We start from the raw sequence: 19,940 nt of genomic DNA on the forward strand, positions 1-19,940 counted from the left end.
TTGTTATTACATAATCTAGCTTAACTATTTAAGTTAAAGACGCTTTCTGTTGGGTTACTGAAAAATTGTCAATTATAAGAACTTTTTTATGAATAACTCTACTGCATGGTACTTGCAAACAAGCCAATTCATATGGGTAATATCCTACCCCTAAGGGCTCTGGTACTAAACTACAATGAACCCATCTCAAATTTTTTGCGGTATTAGCTCTCACTCGAGGAAATTGGTACTGCAATCGACCAATACTACCTACTACCTCTATCTATCTATCTATCTAACTCTAAATTAGTAACAGTCATTCTCCTCTTTACTTATGGCCAATCTCAATGTTATATTGCATATGAGGATACTCTAAACAGCTTTCAAAACCTGCTGAATTTTATGCAAAAATATAACAAGTTGGTTGCCACAGAAAAGTAATTCTAACCGAAATTTTTCTTTATTTTTCCATAGATCATGGTAGATAATTTAGCAAAGCTTGGTAGAGCGCCTACATAACACCTAGGGTTATAGTACTATTCACTAGAATTACTCATACAAAGTACTTTCATAATTAAAGTAAGTTTAAATAAAGTAATTAAAATTCTCGATTTGCCAATTTTTGCGCCTTTAAGTCATACTGTCTTAATAATATATTAATATCCTGGTATTCATTGCCTAGAATTAACTTAATTCGAAAACATGTTGATTGATGTACGAATGTGTAAATATGTATGCAGAAGTGTCTGGATGCCAGTAACGGGTGTTCAAATGACATAACTGAAATGTTTAGATCTTTACATTATTGATAAAAAAGTCGTTACAATTCACAAAATTGTTATTAACATTTCTAGAATGGAATTTAAACATAAATCAATATTTTTTGGGGGATTCTCAGTGAAGAATTAGAACTACAAGAACACCGAAGTTCATGTAGAAGATTTTGTTTTTTGTATTCTGAAATTGTAAAACCAAAGAAAAGAATCAAGGTTAACAAGAAAACGGTAAATAGTGAGTCTGTAATTTGAGGGTTTGGATTTGCTTTCTTTATATACACATACATGTATGTATAAACACTGTGCGAAGCAGGAGAAAGGAGCGCAACTGCATGAATTCAATCGAGTCGTATTAAACTGTTAAGAGGACAGAAGGTGTTGCACATTGATAATTGCCAACGAAATTAGTTAGATAATTAAGCGTTTAATAGGAAAGCGCAAGAGAGTAACATTCATGTGCTGATTATATTCTAAAGAGGAAGTGCATTTGGCAGGGCACATTGGCTTCGGGTTGTTAGCTGCACTTAAAAGCGCATTTAGTTGGTGAATTGGTTTGAAATTTGGCTCTTTTCCATTGGACTTGGTCAACAAAGAAGCGAACGCAACAAACCTCTGTGCAGACTTGCGAGGTGGTGGAAGTGGTGCACGGTTCACTGTGCCGACCGCTGCAAGATGTGGTGGCAATGGCGGTGGCGGCGGTGGTGGCGGTATTGGTGTTGGTGGTGTAATTGTTGTTGCTACCGCTGTTGGTGGTGTCACCACTAAGTTAGACGAATTGTGCTTCTTCAAACGCGGCGGTACCGTAATGGAGATTTCTGATGAAGACGGACTATGACGACTGTCATCAACACCAGTAAGACTGAGATGAAGACATATACATACAGATATATATGGTGTAAAATATCATATAATTCATACTAAATGAAAATGATATAATAATGGAGAAATACAGTCAAGATCAAATTTGACCCGGACTGGTAAAAAAAAAAACCAGCAGCCAAACACACACTAATTGACATGTGAAGATCAAACATCACACGAACATAAAAATTGTTTTGTCAATCTAGCAGAAATTATTAATAGATTCGTTCGGTGCGTGACCAGTCCGGATCAATATAGACATGAGTGTAGTGCAGTTTGCATATTTGTTGTGATGATGATTTTTATGAAATTTTCTTCATACGTCAAAGTTAACAAATTTACAAAATAGACAAAATTAACAGTTATTATTATATAAATAAGCGACAAATCGATAAAATGTCTGTAAAATAAAAGTTTAGCGATGTTTTATACAGCATATCATGAGCAAGCACAAGCTAAAAAAATTAAAGTTAAACAAAAATTAAAAATAAATAAAATATTTATAAAATCAATATGAATGTTGAAAAAATAAAAATAACAAATGATATATTAACAAAGTATATGAAAACCATAAAGTATAGAAATATAATTTTTAACTAGTAACTACAAAGACGGAGTCAGTATATAGAGGTTACTGACTATGCAATATACATACATTCATCGAGTCGATAAGTCTTTTGTGTTTGACTACTCTATTCCAAAATCATTTAAAGAGCGTAACATGAAATACTGGCTAAGTTATACGGTCCAATTTACCCGTTATTTTCATAAACATTTTCATTCTAATTACTTCACAGAAAAATTAATATAACAATTTTGTTCATAGCGGTTGTAGTATGCAGTCCTGACGAGAGGGGTTAGGTCGGGATGATACCCTCGGGACTGAAATTCACGAAGAGGACCGTATTTTTTAAGTAATTAAGTTAATTAGTTAAAAATTACAATTCTTCTGATCACCTATAATTCGAAAATTTGTTTAACGTAACACTAAATGGCAAAGTAATGTAATAAGAATCGGTATAACAGTCGCCAACCGAGCCTCATTACGCGTTTCCTTAGCGTTAAGGCCCCACCCTCGTCCTCATTATCGAATGTCATCCGCTGTTAGAGAACACTCGGCGAATAGCATGCGCGTCAATCGGGAAAATAATAATAATAGTGACATTGACGTTTCCAACTTTAAAATTTACGACTTCGTTTGCAGTTTTTCATGTGTCAAGCGTGTTGTGCTCGGTGCTTCGATAATGAAAGATGTCCGTATGGTGAGTTGAAATATTCAATTTACAAACAAGTATACATAGCTTTCTAAAAATATTCGTAAACCCAGTAAAAGAAGAGCGCGTATGCCGCATAAGCAGCTGCAAATTTTCTAAACAAAAATCGATACAAGATCGCGCGATTTTTCGTCTACTTCTTGATCTTTTTCCTACCTACATACATGAAGAAGTGGATGAAAATTGCTGTAAAGAAAAAAATTTCATTCTAAACAAACTCTTTCTACGTCTTACTTGACGTTATCTGTGGAATTAAGTGAAGATTACCGGCAGTGAGCGTCATAAAGGAGTTCTTCTTATTTCTATGGCAGTTCCATGATATTAAAGAAAATGAACTCAGCTATCTGATAAGTTGGCTAACGAAACTATTCACTTCAGGCACGTTTGTGATGCAAATTTTGAAACCCGTCTTACTCCATACAACTTATTGAATGCCTTCTATGCTCGAAAATTAGGAAGAATTTTCCCAAATTTTTGCAACACTTTGAGTATATTTTGAACTTTATCCGTTTCTCTTTCAAGTGGTGAACGTTCGTTTAGTGCTTTAGTAAGGATCAAAATTTTTCATCGATCATGCTCGTCACAGGGTAGGAGTTTCGGACTAACTATACTATGACTAGAGGCAGAATTAGCCAAGAAGTTAGATTTCCAGACTAATATGTTGACACACAAATAATTGCAAATTGGGGAATTCTAATCTTATTGTACCACTTTTTTTATGGAATAACTGAATTTTCTTTTTGGATACCCAGATCTCATAACAATTTGCATAAAAGCCTCAAAGGTCAAATTCGAACACTTTGGAGGCCAAATTAGTTTACAAAAAAAGCTTTTCAAATAAATGGTGCTCTCAGAGGAGGTGCTTTTATTGCAAATAAAACACAAAAAAAAAAAGATGAAATGGCAAATATTTCGATTTTATTATTTTGAAAACTTTGGCAATTTAGAGTTCTATTTTTGAGTGTTACGAGGATCGGTAAAAAATTGGATTTCTTTTACAGCACGTTTATCCGCACAGTCCATTGGCTTGACAAATATAATCTAACGGAGTGAAATCAAGCTACCAAAGTGAAAAAGGTTTTCCTTGATTAATAGTTTTGGCTTGCTGCAGCGCTTGGCTGTGACTATTTTTGCTTAGACGATTGATATTGACATGAGAAACCAAAACACGACAAAAAATTTAATTTTCCGCAACGAAAGCTTTGCACATAAATTTCCACAATATCAAACATTGACACGATACTAAATTTAACAAATATTTATATTTTGACAGCTGGTTTGTATCATCAATATTACAGCACTTCTGGGTCTGTTTCCATAACATTAAATATTGAAGATAAATATCGAAAATGCCTCTTTTCGGTTACGATATTGAGATTGTTTTTCCTTTTCGTAGCAGTTAACAGTCCTTAGTCCGCTAAAAATGAGGGTCCGTTCCGGTTACTAAGTCCCGACTGTCGTGGGAATGGCTTCAAAGTCTTAGTGTGTGCTTTACCGAGATAGACCTCATCTTTATTATTTATTTTTTTCTTAAATTTTTTACCCGTATTACCTTTAATTATCGATTTCTTACATAAATATGTCAACATATACGCATGTTTGTTAGTAAAACACTAGACTAGATACTAGATCGGCGATAAAACGCAAAGAAATTTACCTATCATTCAAAAAGTAACTCGAATTGTAAGCATTATTGTGCGGCGGTAAGGGTGGTGGTGTTGCATTTTGGGCGTTTACACTCGCCCCACCGGACGTTCCAATAGCGTTCGTTGAGTTGCCCAAACTGCCAATATGATTCGTGGCATTCACATCCAGTGACGAGTGATTGACAGCAGCACCAGCCCGTGAAACGACACCTGTTACGGCGCCTGCTGTTGAGGTGGCGCTCTTCAACGAGGGTGTGGGCGCACCACCCAATAAAAATTGTACCGGCGCATGTGCAGGAGCCTCACTGGCGTCCTCACTACCCGACGAATCATCACACAGCGCATTGGAGTTATTGTTTAGGATGCCGCTGCTGCCACCGCTTAAACCCACCGAACTGCGACTATAGCTGTCCAACATACCTGGATAAATGTACAGAAGTTCTGGAACTAACGATCATCACAATCTATATATGGTACAAGCGTTTGTCAAATCATGATTGCAGATGGTTTGTTCTTAAAGCAAAAAATGAATGATGCAAATGCAAAAGATTTTAAAATAATTCAAAGCAAAAAGTGCGATTCACACAGGCATCTATTTATGTATGTATGTATGTATGTATATGTGCGTATGTAAAGCACACCGGTTTTTCGTTTATAGAAATAAAGTTGTATTTTAATGTGTGTTTATAAATATAAATCTATATATGTTTGTAGATATGTAGCGAGCTTATGAGTTGAGTTTAAATGAAGCACTGAACTTCACTTATTTCCGATGAAATGAATTATTTAAACAAATGTGCTTATATATAGATATATTTGGTGTTATTTGTTAGAATACAGTCTTTTTGGGTTATTTTTAGCACACAGTACATTTTGTTCCAGTTCCATAGTGGCACAATTGTTGTTGTTGTTAATTTTATGAAATTGAAATGACTGTTTTGTTCTTTATTGATGAAATATTATTTACTTTGCTTTTTGTACATATGTATGTATGTATGCTGTTAGTTACGCATCGAATACACGCTGAACAATACTTATGAAATTGCGCTGAGTTAGATACAAACGAATATTCATGCCAACACACTCTCATGCAGGCAACACAGGCAGACAAGGACAATATGTAGTATCCATAAATATAAATATGCGCTTCAATTTGCGGTTGAAGCTAGAGTTTAGAGAGACTTTTCAGGATGTGTGCTTACCTGAAATCGTCGTGCATGATTTTTTTGGAATCTTAATTGTATGCTTTAAATTTAAATATATATTTTTTATTTCTTATATAGTTTTTTCTATACAAATTACTTATAGCTTGTCAATTTATTTGAAAGAACACTGGTTTACGTTCAATTTTTTATACTTTCAATCTTTTTTAATTCGATTTTGAGTTATTTTCGGTATATTTTTTGGTTTTGGTTGTCAGTTTTATGCCAATTTTTTACTTTATAATTTTTATTTATATGATACATTGAATAATTTTTATTTTTGTTTTATTATTAAGCAAATAGTTTTTATACAATTTATTTTTCTAGTTTTTAGATTGATTTCAAGGAACAATTTTTCAGGTTCTTAAATATGTATATTTTATTTGTTTTCAATAGATATTAATTTTTATGCTGATTTTTCAATTTATAATTTTTATTTATATTTTAGAAATTTTATATTACTAGGCAAATGATTTTTAAACAATTATTTTTTTTTTAATTTATTTGAAACAAAACTTTTTACGTTTTTTACTATATCTTTTTTATTTATTTATTATGTTTTATCAAATTAATTTAATGCTATTCTCATTTATTTTCAATATACATACATATTTTCATGTTTATGCTTATTTTTAAATTTATAAAGTTTACTTATTTATTATTTTTTTTATTAAATTTTTTTATTATTTGGCAAATAGCTTGAAATTATCATTCAGTCGCATTAAATTTTTTATTTAACTATTAAGGAGTTTATTAAAAATTTTAATCTATCAAATATTAAAAATAGTTTGTTGTTTATATATTTCAATTATTATTTTTTAGATTTCGTTAAAAAAATATTTTAATAAAATTTGGAATTAAATGATTTTAATTTTTCATTTAAGCTTAAATTATTTTTAACCTTTTAAATGTTTGGTATTAATTTAAAAGAAGAAAATTATCCGAATCATCATACAATTAAAAAATAAAATAAATAAATAATTTGTTTTATTGTATAAAATAAATTATTTTTGGTGTAGTGTAAAAACTTTTTTAGAATTGAATATTTTTTATTTTTTGTATTGCGTAAAATATGATTATCCGAATCATCATACAATTAAAAAATAAAATAAATAAATAATTTGTTTTATTGTATAAAATAAATTATTTTTTGGTGTAGTGTAAAAACTTTTTTAGAATTGAATATTCTTTATTTTTTGTATTGTGTAAAATTTGATTAATGTATTTTTTTGAATTCAAAGTTTTTTTTTAATTTGAAGAATTATTTCATTATAATTACATTTTCGTTATAACTATATTGATAATTATTATTCATTAATAATCATTAATAATCAGAAATTATTTAATTTTATTTTAACATAAAATTAATTTAAATTTAATATATTTTTTTTATTTATTGTAATGTATTGTAATTTATTATTCATTAATAATCCATTAATAATCAGAAAATTCCATTAATTTAAATTAAATAAATTTTATAATTTATTGTATATGTATTATAATTCTTATTTTTTTATTCTGTTCGTGTTTTTTTTTTTATTTTTTTTTTTAATTACTTGAAATTGATTAGTAATTATTAAAATTAAACAAAAGTAAATATTAATTTTCCCATGATTGTAAAATAATAAGATAAGATTTCATGTTATTTTTCTTAATTTTTCACATTTTGTCATTTATTTGAATGTTTATAAATATAATTTAATATTTTTTATTTTGTTAAAATCGCAGTACTTTAATTTTGCAAAAAAAAAATTTTATATATTTTTTCTTTTAAGATACAAAACTCACATTATTAGAAAATAAAAAAATTTAAAATCGAGCTTTAATGTTATTTGATTAAACTTTAAATTTTGTTGTAATTGTTTTTATGAAACTTATACTTTTTATTTTCATAACGCGCGAATTTGTTTTCATTATTTATTTTTATTATATATTATAGTTTTTATAATTCTAGACTTCTTTTAACTTGAACAAACTCAATTTTTATTAATTATTGACACTTTATATTTAAATTGTTTTATGATCAAAATTAATTTTTCCATATTTTCTCAAATTTTTAGGAAAATTAAAACGTGAAAAGTATGCATGGTGTGTGTGGCGGTGAAATGAAACAAATTCAGATTATTTAAAAAATTTATTATAATTTAAAAATAATCAAATTATATTAACAATTCACTTTTTTATTTAATAATATTTAAAAAAAGACATCTTATGCATTTGATGCATGGGCTCTCTAGAAAAAAATCCGTTTACTGCAATTTTCGCTAGAGAATACGGGATTGCATTCACAATTCGAAGACACATTAAACGTGGCTAATAAGTATGGGCATGTATGTATGTTTGTATATACGTAAGTCTACAACATATTTATGTATTGCAGGAGAACTTCATCGCTCTCGCTATAATTACAACTGATTAGATGTTAATCCATTCCGGTGATTTGGACGCTTCAATCTGGTGAATATAAGCGCCAACGGACAATTATGCTGCCGAAAACAGAAAAGTTTCGGTAATTGTCATATGTATTTTAACACGATTTCCACAAATCGACCAAAAACTAACATAAACACTGTAAAAATAAATATGAAAAATTTATATATCTGTGTAGGGTGCGTATATATGTATTTTATACTTTTTTTGCACACCGAAAATTAAAAATTTGTTGTCGTTTGCCACTGAGAGTTTGTGTTGGTCATGACTCAGGCAATTTCACGCATGTATTGCATAAGAAACGAGAGCATGTGTACATATGTATGTATGTAGAATGCGCGTATATGGCACGCATGTGCAGTCGTTGGCGGTAAAAGGTCAATGAGAACTTCAAGGCGTGAAAACAAAAACAAAAAATTAGAAGTAAAATTTTCAAATGAATATTATTTTTATATATCTTTTTTGCAATTCATTGCCAACCACTGCCTGTGCGTTACATATAGGTATGTCGATGTATGTGTATTGGCATACATATGTATGATATAAATGCTGTCGTGGGCCTTTTCCATTACGATGATCGATTATTTCTGTTTCGCCGAGTAACAATGAAAACACTGAGATTGCGAAGTAGTTGCCGCATGAGATATTAACGAATTATATATACTAGTCAATATTAAGAAGGAACAGCTAAGTAAATAGGGGGAACAAGTTTAACTATATATTATTGTAGGTATATATATGTATGTAACTTCATGGAGTTAAATAAACAGGCAAAAGTAAATCAAAAATAAACAATGACGAAACTTACAACACCGGAAGGGATTAAGCACATTCGTTGTTAACATTAAATAACATAAAATAAAAACTAAAAACAAATTAAATATATATCGAAAATTCAACTAAAAAATAAATGTTATTTATATATAAATAGTAACAATATACTTTTAAAATTAAGCTTATAAATATAAAACGCATGTACAAAATGCGTAGAATTATTTAAAGAGGACTGAAAACACAGGAAGAATATTATTAACGCTAGTTTTGTGGGGAAAACAATATAGGTAAATTATGCAGCTTTTTAAACATAAACAATTGGTAGATAACAATTAAATGTGTCTGTTTATAATTTACTTATTTCACAACTGCATATAATATGTCAAAAATCATACAGAAAATTTTATTACAAAATATGTAAAACTAAGAAAAAAACTATTACGCTGCAAATATGTGAGTGTGTGTGTAGAGACTGCCGTGTGTATATGCGCTAACAGCTATTGAGTACATTAAGTATTTGCGCCAATAAGTATTTCTTTCATTCTACTCCGTTTTTTTTTTTTTGAACATTCGTAAATTTAATTTTTTTTAATATTCGTAAAAACCTTGTGTGTGGTAAACGAGACTGGTTGACTTTAAGTGCGTCATCGTTGTGCGCAATTAAAAATTTCATTGCTTATACGTGTATAATTTTCAGCTGATTATGGCTTATTGTTTATAGCTGTTTTAACAATAACAAAAAAATCATTTGGCAAGTGTTAAGCACAACTCAAAAGCTTAATAGTACTTTTACGTTCGGGAATATTGCATATTCTTTGATTTTGTTTACAATTTCGTTAACGTTCAATTTGAATTCATTTGGCGTGGCACTAGTTTGGCTTTGTTCAATTTACGACAAGTGTATGAAATTATCACTATTTTCCGTTATACTTTTCCGCACACTTTCATTAAGCGCCTAAAATAGCAGCCCAGCAATTTATAAAGAAAAACTACCTAGACATAAATATCTATTAAACTACAACACTAGCGTTGTGAATGCGCAAGGCAAGGCGTGTGTGTGTAAATAATTCCAAAAATTTAAAAGTAATATTTTTACCACAAATTGTAATATGCATAATTTTGTTTATATGTATGTATCCTATGAAATTCAGAATCATTTCTGCATGCTCCACCACGCCTGTTTTGTTTATAATAATTTTATACATTTGACACCTGTTTGGTCATGCAAAAAAAGCAACGCAAACACGTTGCCTTGTTCTGTATTATTTTAATACATACATAAATAACTATGTACATATAAGCGTTCCCACTGTGTGGTATAAATCATGAACGGGTTATTGGCAACTTAAAACCTAATTTGGTATGGAATTTCTAGGAAGACCACAAATGGTAAACATAACTGTCTTCAAACATTTCCATTTTCGGCATTTTTTAAGTGACTCAAATTGTTGTTTGACAGAAATTAAAAAAAAAAATTGCATATGGAAACATTTACATATATTATTAGTGAAAACGGCATATGAGTGATAGAATTCACTTGTTTCCTTATAATTTCAGTTTTGTGTTTGTTGTTTTTTTCACTATTGCCTCTGTATTAATTTCAAGTTGAAAATATTGTATCGTCTTGAAAGTAAAATGCAAAAAATATATAAATATATACATATGTACATGTACGTCTAATACATTTATTGCCAGTGCTTCCTTTTTTAGAAAACTTAATAAAAACAAATAACAAATTGTTTCAGCTGTTTTTAGATTTCAGTAAATAACAATAATACAAAATCTCAAATTTTCATATTAAAATCACACTTTTCAAAGAATTTGGAATAATATGAATCACTTTTTATTAACTTCTACCAAAATTTTAAAAATTATTATTTTACAATATAGTTTTTCATACCCAAATCGAAGGAATATCTTTTCCAAGTACATTGAAGTATTTTCGGAATTATGTGTAAGTTCTTTTGTTCATTCTAGATGAACGATGAATATTTCTGAGATTTTTTTAAGTTCTCAAATTACTATTTGCAAATTATGCAAATAATAACGAAAAAGTAGATTGAAATTTAACGAAATGCAGACGAATGTTTGATTTATACATCTAGAGCCGAATTTCAAGGACATTTATTGAGACGAGAAACTTGAAAACATGCTAAAACCAAAAACTTAGAAGAGGGAGCACTTAATATGCAACTAAATATTGCAAAATTTTTCTTTATTGGCGTAGACATCGCTTACGCGGTTTTAACAAAATTAGTAACAAAAAATAAAAATAATTACAAATATAAGCAAAAGCCTTAAACAAATTTTTTGTTAATTAGAATTTTAATTCTCGATTAAAGAAAAAAGTTATTGCTGCAATCAAAATTTTTTGTTTTACAAATTTTTTACTCGAAAAATTTACACACTCCTGCCTTTTGCTTCATATAATAAATGCTTTAAAACTGCTCAAATACATTTTTTAAATAAACTTTTATATAAAAACAACTATTTATTTAAAATAGTGGCTTTATAAAAAATATATGTATGTACTATATGTATATACCTAAGCTATATTTTATATAAACGCTAACTTATACCCAATATCTGCCTATTTATTATCATTAACTCCATATGGTATACTGTCATTGCTGCTGCTAGCTTTTCCATCAAATTGAGCAACTAACTACTATGCTTATTATTAAATAACTTTTTCTCTTAAGGCACTACTCTTTTCACTAGCACTAACCTCTACTAGCGCTATATTCTTTCTCTCACTTATCTAGCACCAAACTACAGCTTTTTAGGCTTAAATAACTAAATGAGGCATTTTATGACATAAACAATTTAACCAAAAAGTACAAGCTAATGAGAAAAAATCTCATATATATATATGTATATACTTTATATGTAAAATTGTTCGCTAGTTTACGTTGTGAAACACGCTTGCCGCTATGCTTCGAGATTAAGTTAATGTGGCAAATCTAATGGCGCTCATAATATTGCTTAATGTGTATATTTGTTGGATATACGCTTACTCTATAGCGCTCGTATGTGCAAAATCCACTAATTTACATATGGACTGTAGGCGTATGTGTGTTTTAGATATTGCGCTGCCAATTCAATTTTTGGAAAATATTCATGTATGTAGACTTCTTTTGCTTTGCTTTTGAGCTACATACATGTTTCTTTATTGTTTTTTTGCTTGTGTGATGAAGTGCCACGCCTCATCAGCTGCATCATTCAGTCGAGAACAAATTGAAGTGGTCAAAATTGGGCTTACCTTGCACAGATTCATCGTCTAAATCATCGCTGCTGCTCGTTATGCGGCCTAAAATATCATGAAATTTAATTAAAATTATTCCGAAGCAATTTCGTGTAATGTGCAAGCATAAGATTTGCTCTAAAAATTACCTCGTGAACCCTTATTGGAGCTAACACTGCTACCGCCATTGCGATTGTATAACACATTCTCCAGATACTGTAAACCATTATTGTTGACAATATTAAAGCCCAGACAATTCTCAATTTGTTTCCAACGATGCAGACGTTCTTGCAACTCGTTTGTCACCTCGCTGAGCGAATTGCGCGCCTCCACAATGGAGCGATCGACATCGTCAATACTTTTGCCATGCGTCGACACGAATGCACCAACTAAGCTTGAACGTTTCTTACGCAACTTCTCACATGCTTCCCGCGCTGATTGCAATTGCTTTTCGGCTGAAACACGTTTCTTCAAATGATTCTTGCTTTCCAATTCGTAGGTGTATTGCAGCCAGGATTGTAGTTGTGGTGGCGGTGTCCAGCAGTTATCCACCAATTCGATTTCGGCGCGTGACAGTTCAGTACGTAATATTTCGATTTCCTTTTTCAACTTTTGCACCTCCAGATCAGAGCTGGATGATGAAAGTGTGGGAGCCTCTTTAAGTCGACGTTCCAGGTCCATTTTTTCGGTAGCAACATTTTCTTGCTCCATGCGCGCACGTTCCAATTCCTGTAGAGAGGGGGAAAACAGCAAAAATTTAGAGAACATTGAGCTTAAATTTTTGATAGAATGTGTCTTAACGTCAAAGTATTCAATTTGTAAGAGAAAAATGTATAAGAAGTGAACTGAATTAATACTTAAAAAGTAATAATTAAATAACATTAGTCGTTAATTGACATTTACACAACTAATGTGAATTGTAATCGATTATGAATACGATTTTTTAATAATTTCAGCCATCGAAGCTCACAATAAGGCTTTTGAAAAATTAATTATTGCTAAACAACACGCAATTTGGTAACAACGTTTACTATTACAGTCACTAAATAAATATAATAATTAAAGTATTAACACATTAGTTGTACAATTTCGGTTAAATATTGGCAAGTTACCGATATTTTATATGAATGCGCCTAATTGTATGCACCATTCAATTTTTTGTTTCGAAATATTAAAAAAAAAAATATTTTTACTGTGAAATTACTAAAGCGGTTTTTTCTCACACTTGGATTTATTCAGCTTTATGCCCAAGCTGTTTTTTTTCGCAGAATGCTGCCCTCTAACCTGAAAAGCTTGCACAATTTTCTGCCTTTTTTACAGTTTAAGGGTTAGATGTGTGTTTTTCGATTTTGATAGTTATTTTTTTAAATCAAGTTTTACTACTAATTATAATGAATCGATCAGTTTTGTTAAGTTTAATAATGGATATTGCAAATGTTGGTTGGCATTTTTTCTTCTTTTGTCATGTAAAAAATGGAACATTTATATAATGTTGCCATATATTGAGCCAACATTTTCAGCGAGAAAAGAAAATGCTATTAGCTTAATATAAAAACTAGGTTTCGAAAAAGTTTTGCCTACATTTAGGCAGTTATAGCGTAATACAATAATAATCTAGGGACTGAGAAACCGACAAAATTTTGGCGCACGCAAACAGTTAAACGCAAAGAAGAAACAGTTAAACTTAATCCTCCAATATTGAGTTTAAACCCCTGATCGAAACAACGATTCCCTTCGCATGCTTATAACCGCCAATATATGTATGATTACGCACCTTTTGCATCTCTTGTAAACTCTGCTCGGCGCGCTGCAACCCCTCCATGTCTTGAGCCATACGTCGTAAATGTCTTTTAGCATTCTTATTCTGTTGATATGCATACCAACAACCAATAATTGCACTGAGTAATAGCGTCACTAAAATGTAATCCTTCCAGCGTGTGCCGGTCTCTGCAAAGGCGTACAAGTTAAATAAATATGTAAATATTAGTGTTATTGTTACAAAAATGTTTCATATGATTGGCATACCACGCGGCGGTCCGAATAGCACAACGTCCATCGCCTTGAGCGCAATTTTCTGCTTATGAATGGGATCCTTTATGCCCAGCACATTGCCCACATAGTGCATATTATTTACTGCCAATCTGTAAATAAAGCGAAAGGCAACGAAACGTTCAGCGTGTCAGAATACACTAAATTGCGAGAAGTTTATAGTCAAATTATTATTATTTTTTTTTTTTTAGTGAAATGAGCAGATTTGAAGGCCAAACTTACGAATAGTAAAGCTTTTTTAATTTTCTATTTTTGTTTTTATATTCCGTTTTTGTTGCTTTTCGCTCACTGCCGCTTTGCGAATAATGCTACATAAACTGCAAAAACGTTAACTGTAAGTTTATTAACTTCACACAAAAATAATTCCAATGATTCAGCATGCTATCCACTTACACATTCGCAGATACATTTAAACATATGTCGGTTTGTATATATTTATAAACAAAAATCTATTTGGTTTCGCACAATAACCCATTAAGTGGGCGCCCACTTTTTCACTGTGCATGCCTCGGTAGTTGTTGGTTTAATTGCATGTTCCAACTAATACTACTACACCATTGTCACAAAGTTGCACATACATATGTACATACGTACACGAAATACAAAAATTAAGCTTACAAAAAAGTCTCACCGCTATATAATTGCCGCTTTTTTATTGTTATTAGTGAAAAATCATTGCCTCCTCGTTGCTTACCTTTATTATTCTATGACAATTTGATGCCTTTTATTATTGCCGTTATATTTGTGGCGTTCCAATTGTGGAACACCCGACAATCCCACCCCCATTAGTTCCCCCTAGTGGCTTATTTTTAGTTATTTTTTATTTTGTGGGTATACATATTTAATTTGAAAGTTGCAAAAAAGTTTATAATCTACATTATATATTTTCGAATATTATTCTAGAGTTCTAGTGGTCATAATGTTGTTGAAATAATGGGAAATGTTATTTTAATTTTAATGTAATCGTATCTTATAATTAATTTTTTTTTTCATATTAGGTAATTAATCGTATGCCGTAACTAATATATTTTTTATATTAGATAATTATTTTTGACATATGTATTATTTTTATTTTTTCATGTTATATTTTTCATATTAGATAATAATCGTAAGTCGTAATTATCTTTTTTTTTGAAATTTGGTATTTAATATCAAACAATATATTCTAACAGAGTAGCCATTCCGGCTGCTGCAGCGTGTAACTTCAAAAATATTCAATTTTTTCTATTAGCATCTTACTGCGCATATTTAAAGTATGTAGAAATATACTTTTCTTTTAGGTTGTCATACTAGGTATGTGTTTTCTTTTAATAAAAAAAACTTATTTTTGAAAAATCATGAATTATTTTAATATTATAAAGTTCTTCTGCATATAAATTATTCTATTACAAGTTAACGTCAACAACACAAATATTAAATCGTCTCAAATTAGGCTCAAGTGATTTTCCCACAGACCAAATTAAGCTCAAACCTTTATTAGCTATTTGAGTTAAAGATCAAATAGATAAGCGCAAAATATTAATTGGCGTTGTCATGCGCAGATAGTTAAAATGACAATTATTTACAAATTTGTAATAATTTAATGGAGTTTTCTATAATACATAAAGATTGAAATTCAAGAAAATGTCAAAGAAATCTCCATACTGAAAATCAAAGAAATTATACTCAATAAAACAACTGTTGACTCATTTAATTTTCTAAAAACAACAATAAAAACTTCATTATAAATTATGTCATATTTTTGCTGATAAACGCTTAATAAAAACGGATGACTTCTAATCAGCCTATTTTAACATATAAATAGCATTTATATAGACAGAGCAACTTAGGCATGCAAATAAGATTAAGATTATTAAAATCGTAATCGCGTTTTATGCTGCGAGCAAAATTCATTTGAATTCGTAATAAAGCATGAATTTGTTAGATTTTCTCTGAAACGTTATAACCGTATGAACTAATGCAAGTGAAATGGGAATAATAATTCATAACAATTTCGTAACCTGATATGTAATTTAGTAGAACTTTATATTGAGCTGTATGGTTTTACTGTTTAATGTCATAAACCACATGAGTATAAGAAACATAAATTAATTTTTGAAGCAGTAGGCTAGTGGGTTGAGTGAGTGACTACTACGAAGAGGATCGTTTCGTCAGATTGAACAAAGTTTGAAACTAATGTTTTAATGTCAAACACGCTTAAGGAAGAAGTAACAGAAAACGTTTAAAAAAAAATCGATTTTTTATTGTATTGATCGATAGGTATATGCTCTAAGAAAAGTATTACAAAATTCCAAAAGCTTCTGCTTTTCTCTAAGCCATGTTTTCCAAATTGCTGTAAGCCATTGCGGAAAAAGTAATAAACCGATTTCTCTATTTAGACTTTATTTAAAAAGGCATACAAAACTACTGCAGATAGAATAAGGACTTAAAGAAAATTTTATTTTTATTAGTATTTAGCATTTTTAATGCGAAAAAAGCGAACATTTTTGCTAAAAAGGCCAATTTTTTGAACCCTTAGTTTTATGGTTAATGTTCGAATTTCCTGATGATCGTAGTCTATCTAGGGTAAAAACGCACTCGAGTGAAATAATGTTTGATTTTATGACCAATTCTGATGTCAGTGAAAACACGACTTACGATAACCTCCTAAAATAAATTAATTCTTTTTTTATTCTTTAAACTTCTGTTCCTGTAGAACCCCCAAAGGTGATCTAGTTACTGATGCCCAGAGCATACTTAAATTATGGAGGGAACACTTCTCCAACCTGCTGAATGGCAGTGAACGCACAACACCAGGAGAAAGAGAACCCGATTCCCCAATCGATGACGATGGAGCAGACGTTCCATTACCCGACCATGAAGAAGTCCGAACAGCAATTGCCCGCCTGAAGAACAACAAAGCGGCAGGGGCTGACGGATTGCCGGCCGAGCTATTCAAACACGGCGGCGAAGAACTGATAAGGTGCATGCATCAGCTTTCTTGTAAAATATGGTCGGACGAAAGCATGCCCAACGATTGGAATTTAAGTGTGCTATTCCATTCTGCGCCAACTACCGTGGGATTAGCCTTCAACATCGCATATAAGGTTCTATCGAGCGTATTGTGTGAAAGATTAAAGCCCACCGTCAACAAACTGATTGGACCTTATCAGTTTGGCTTCAGACCTGGCAAATCAACAACCGACCAGATATTCACCATGCGCCAAATCTTGGAAAAGACCCGTGAAAGGAGAATCGACACACACCACCTCCTCGTCGATTTCAAAGCTGCTTTCGACAGCACGAAAAGGAGCTGCCTTTATGCCGCGATGTCTGAATTTGGTATCCCCGCAAAACTAATACGGCTGTGTAAACTGACGTTGAGTAACGCCAAAAGCTCCGTCAGGATCGGGAAGGACCTCTCCGAGCCGTTCGATACCAAACGAGGTTTCAGACAAGGCGATTCCCTATCGTGCGACTTTTTCAACCTGCTTCTGGAGAAAATAGTTCGAGCCGCAGAACTAAATAGAGAAGGTACCATCTTCTATAAGAGTTACAGCTGTTAAAATGCCGATTATTTTATCATCGGCCTCAACACCCGCGCCGTTAGTTCTGCTTTCTCCAGGCTGGACAAGGAAGCACAGAAAATGGGTCTGGCAGTGAACGAGGGCAAGACGAAATATCTCCTGTCATCAAACAAACAGTCGTCGCATTCGCGACTTGGCACTCACGTCACTGTTGACAGTCATAACTTTGAAGTCGTAGATAATTTCGTCTATCTTGGAACCAGCGTAAACACCACCAACAATGTCAGCCTAGAAATCCAACGCAGGATAACTCTTGCCAACAGGTGCTACTTCGGACTGAGTAGGCAATTGAGAAGCAAAGTCCTCTCTCGACAAACAAAAACCAAACTCTATAAGTCACTCATAATTCCCGTCCTGCTGTATGGTGCAGAGTCTTGGACGATGTCAACAACGGATGAGTCGACGTTGCGAGTTTTCGAGAGAAAAGTTCTGCGAAAGATTTATGGTCCTTTGCGCGTTAGCCACGGCGAATACCGCATTCGATGGAACGATGAGCTGTACGAGATATACGACGACATCGACATAGTTCAGCGAATTAAAAGACAGCGGCTACGCTGGCTGGGCAATGTTGTCCGAATGGACGAAAACACTCCAGCTCTGAAAATATTCGACGCAGTACCCGCCGGGGGAAGCAGAGGAAGAGGAAGACCTCCACTCCGTTGGAAGGACCAAGTGGAGAAGGACCTGGCTTCGCTTGGAATATCCAATTGGCGCCACGTAGCGAGAAGAAGAAACGACTGGTGCGCTGTTGTTAACTCGGCTATAATCGCTTAAGCGGTTTCTACGCCAATTAAGAAGAAGATTCTTTAAACTTTGTTCTAAATATGGAAAATAGCAGTTATCACTTTAAATCGCCGCCCAAAATTATTAAATAAAAAAATTATCAGAAAACGATGGGAGGGTTAAGATTTTATTATTATTTGACTATTTTTTTTTTTTTTTTTTTTTTTTTTGGTTTTTTATTTTCGGATAATTTCCAGAGCCGAGTTAACAGCGCAAAGTGTTTTTTTCTCAAGACGTTCGAATAAAAGTACTCAATCCATATTTAAGAAATAAATTCGCAAAAAGTCTTTTTTACGTTACCAACCTCAAGTAGACAATAAAAAATCTGTCAGTATATTTCCGACACAAAAAATCGTCTCAGAGAATCCATTAGTTATGCTAATATATAATTAATGCTACTAAACTGTTGCTACGCGCAAACAATAATATAATATGTTATTATACATACATATGTGTGTATGTGTGCATATAAATTTATAATATAATTTTTTTATATAAATAATGCAATCTCTCCGCCGTTACTTGATAGGCATAACAACTTTGTGGAAGAATGAGCAATGTTTGCAATAATTTCTTTTCTTTTTATTAAAAATTCTGCCTAAACAAAAAGTGTGACATGCTGGAAAAAAACTGCCACGGAAATTTCGCATGTTCGTGCGCTTTTTGCAGACAGACAGACTTTTTTAATTTCGATTTTTTATTGTTAAAAGTTTTGTATGTACATATGTATGTGGGTGACTGCAAATTTGGCATACTTCCCTCTTTATTAGCTACAAATTTGAGTATAATTTATGGTGCATATTTGCTTAGCATTTTTTTTTATTTGAGTGCTATTTTATTTGGATTTTTTTGTTTGCCTTTTTTCTGCATTTAAAATACTTTTGAACTCGTAAAAAAAAAATCAAATGGCTTACCTTGGCAATGTAGCACCGGTCACTTTATGCAAACGAAATAGTTCGACATATTGTGGTAATTGCACTGATTGCGCCAACCAGTCTGAAGTTTGCTCCATGGTCCAGTTATGCACCTGAAAAATGTACAAAATAATAACAGTATAATTAGAATTAATGTAAGAAACTTTTCGTTAAAGGAGCAACCAACCTCCGAACGTAGCCACGCCTCCCACAGTTCCTTCACGGAAATGTGCATATCATCGTTAAAATGGAACGCTTTCTGACGTTTCTCATAACCGGAGTCGTATTTGAGTTCTTCGCGTAAAAACTAAAGAAACCAACGAGATTGTTATGGGTACAATACAGCACAGAAGTTAAGCCAATTAGTTACAGAACTTATTACCAATGACCATAGTGTAATAATAAAAGAGTTTTTTTCAGCTTTCGTTTTTTGTTTACTTAC

The 19,940-nt window shown here is 31.8% G+C and overlaps 1 protein-coding gene across 7 annotated transcripts in view; it reads right to left on the reverse strand.

The window, feature by feature from the left end:
* LOC126758935 (stromal interaction molecule homolog) overlaps positions 1-19,940 on the reverse strand; it is a 35,159-nt gene that overhangs the window by 7,047 nt on the left and 8,172 nt on the right. For 4 of the 7 annotated variants that reach the window (XM_050473411.1, XM_050473412.1, XM_050473414.1 and 1 more), the window contains exons 4-11: positions 19,686-19,805; positions 19,499-19,611; positions 14,212-14,327; positions 13,961-14,133; positions 12,336-12,915; positions 12,205-12,252; positions 4,548-4,977; positions 1,366-1,614 (exon numbers count right to left, since the gene is read on the reverse strand). In XM_050473411.1, coding sequence (XP_050329368.1) covers positions 1,366-1,614; positions 4,548-4,977; positions 12,205-12,252; positions 12,336-12,915; positions 13,961-14,133; positions 14,212-14,327; positions 19,499-19,611; positions 19,686-19,805 — 1,829 coding nt within the window. The remainder of the gene's footprint in view (positions 1-1,365; positions 1,615-4,547; positions 4,978-12,204; positions 12,253-12,335; positions 12,916-13,960; positions 14,134-14,211; positions 14,328-19,498; positions 19,612-19,685; positions 19,806-19,940) is intronic. The other 3 variants (XM_050473415.1, XM_050473416.1, XM_050473417.1) reach the window with 3 other exon arrangements.

This window comes from Bactrocera neohumeralis, chromosome 5 (genome assembly GCF_024586455.1).
Source record: "Bactrocera neohumeralis isolate Rockhampton chromosome 5, APGP_CSIRO_Bneo_wtdbg2-racon-allhic-juicebox.fasta_v2, whole genome shotgun sequence".
In the NCBI taxonomy this organism is placed as follows: Eukaryota; Metazoa; Arthropoda; class Insecta; order Diptera; family Tephritidae; genus Bactrocera; species Bactrocera neohumeralis.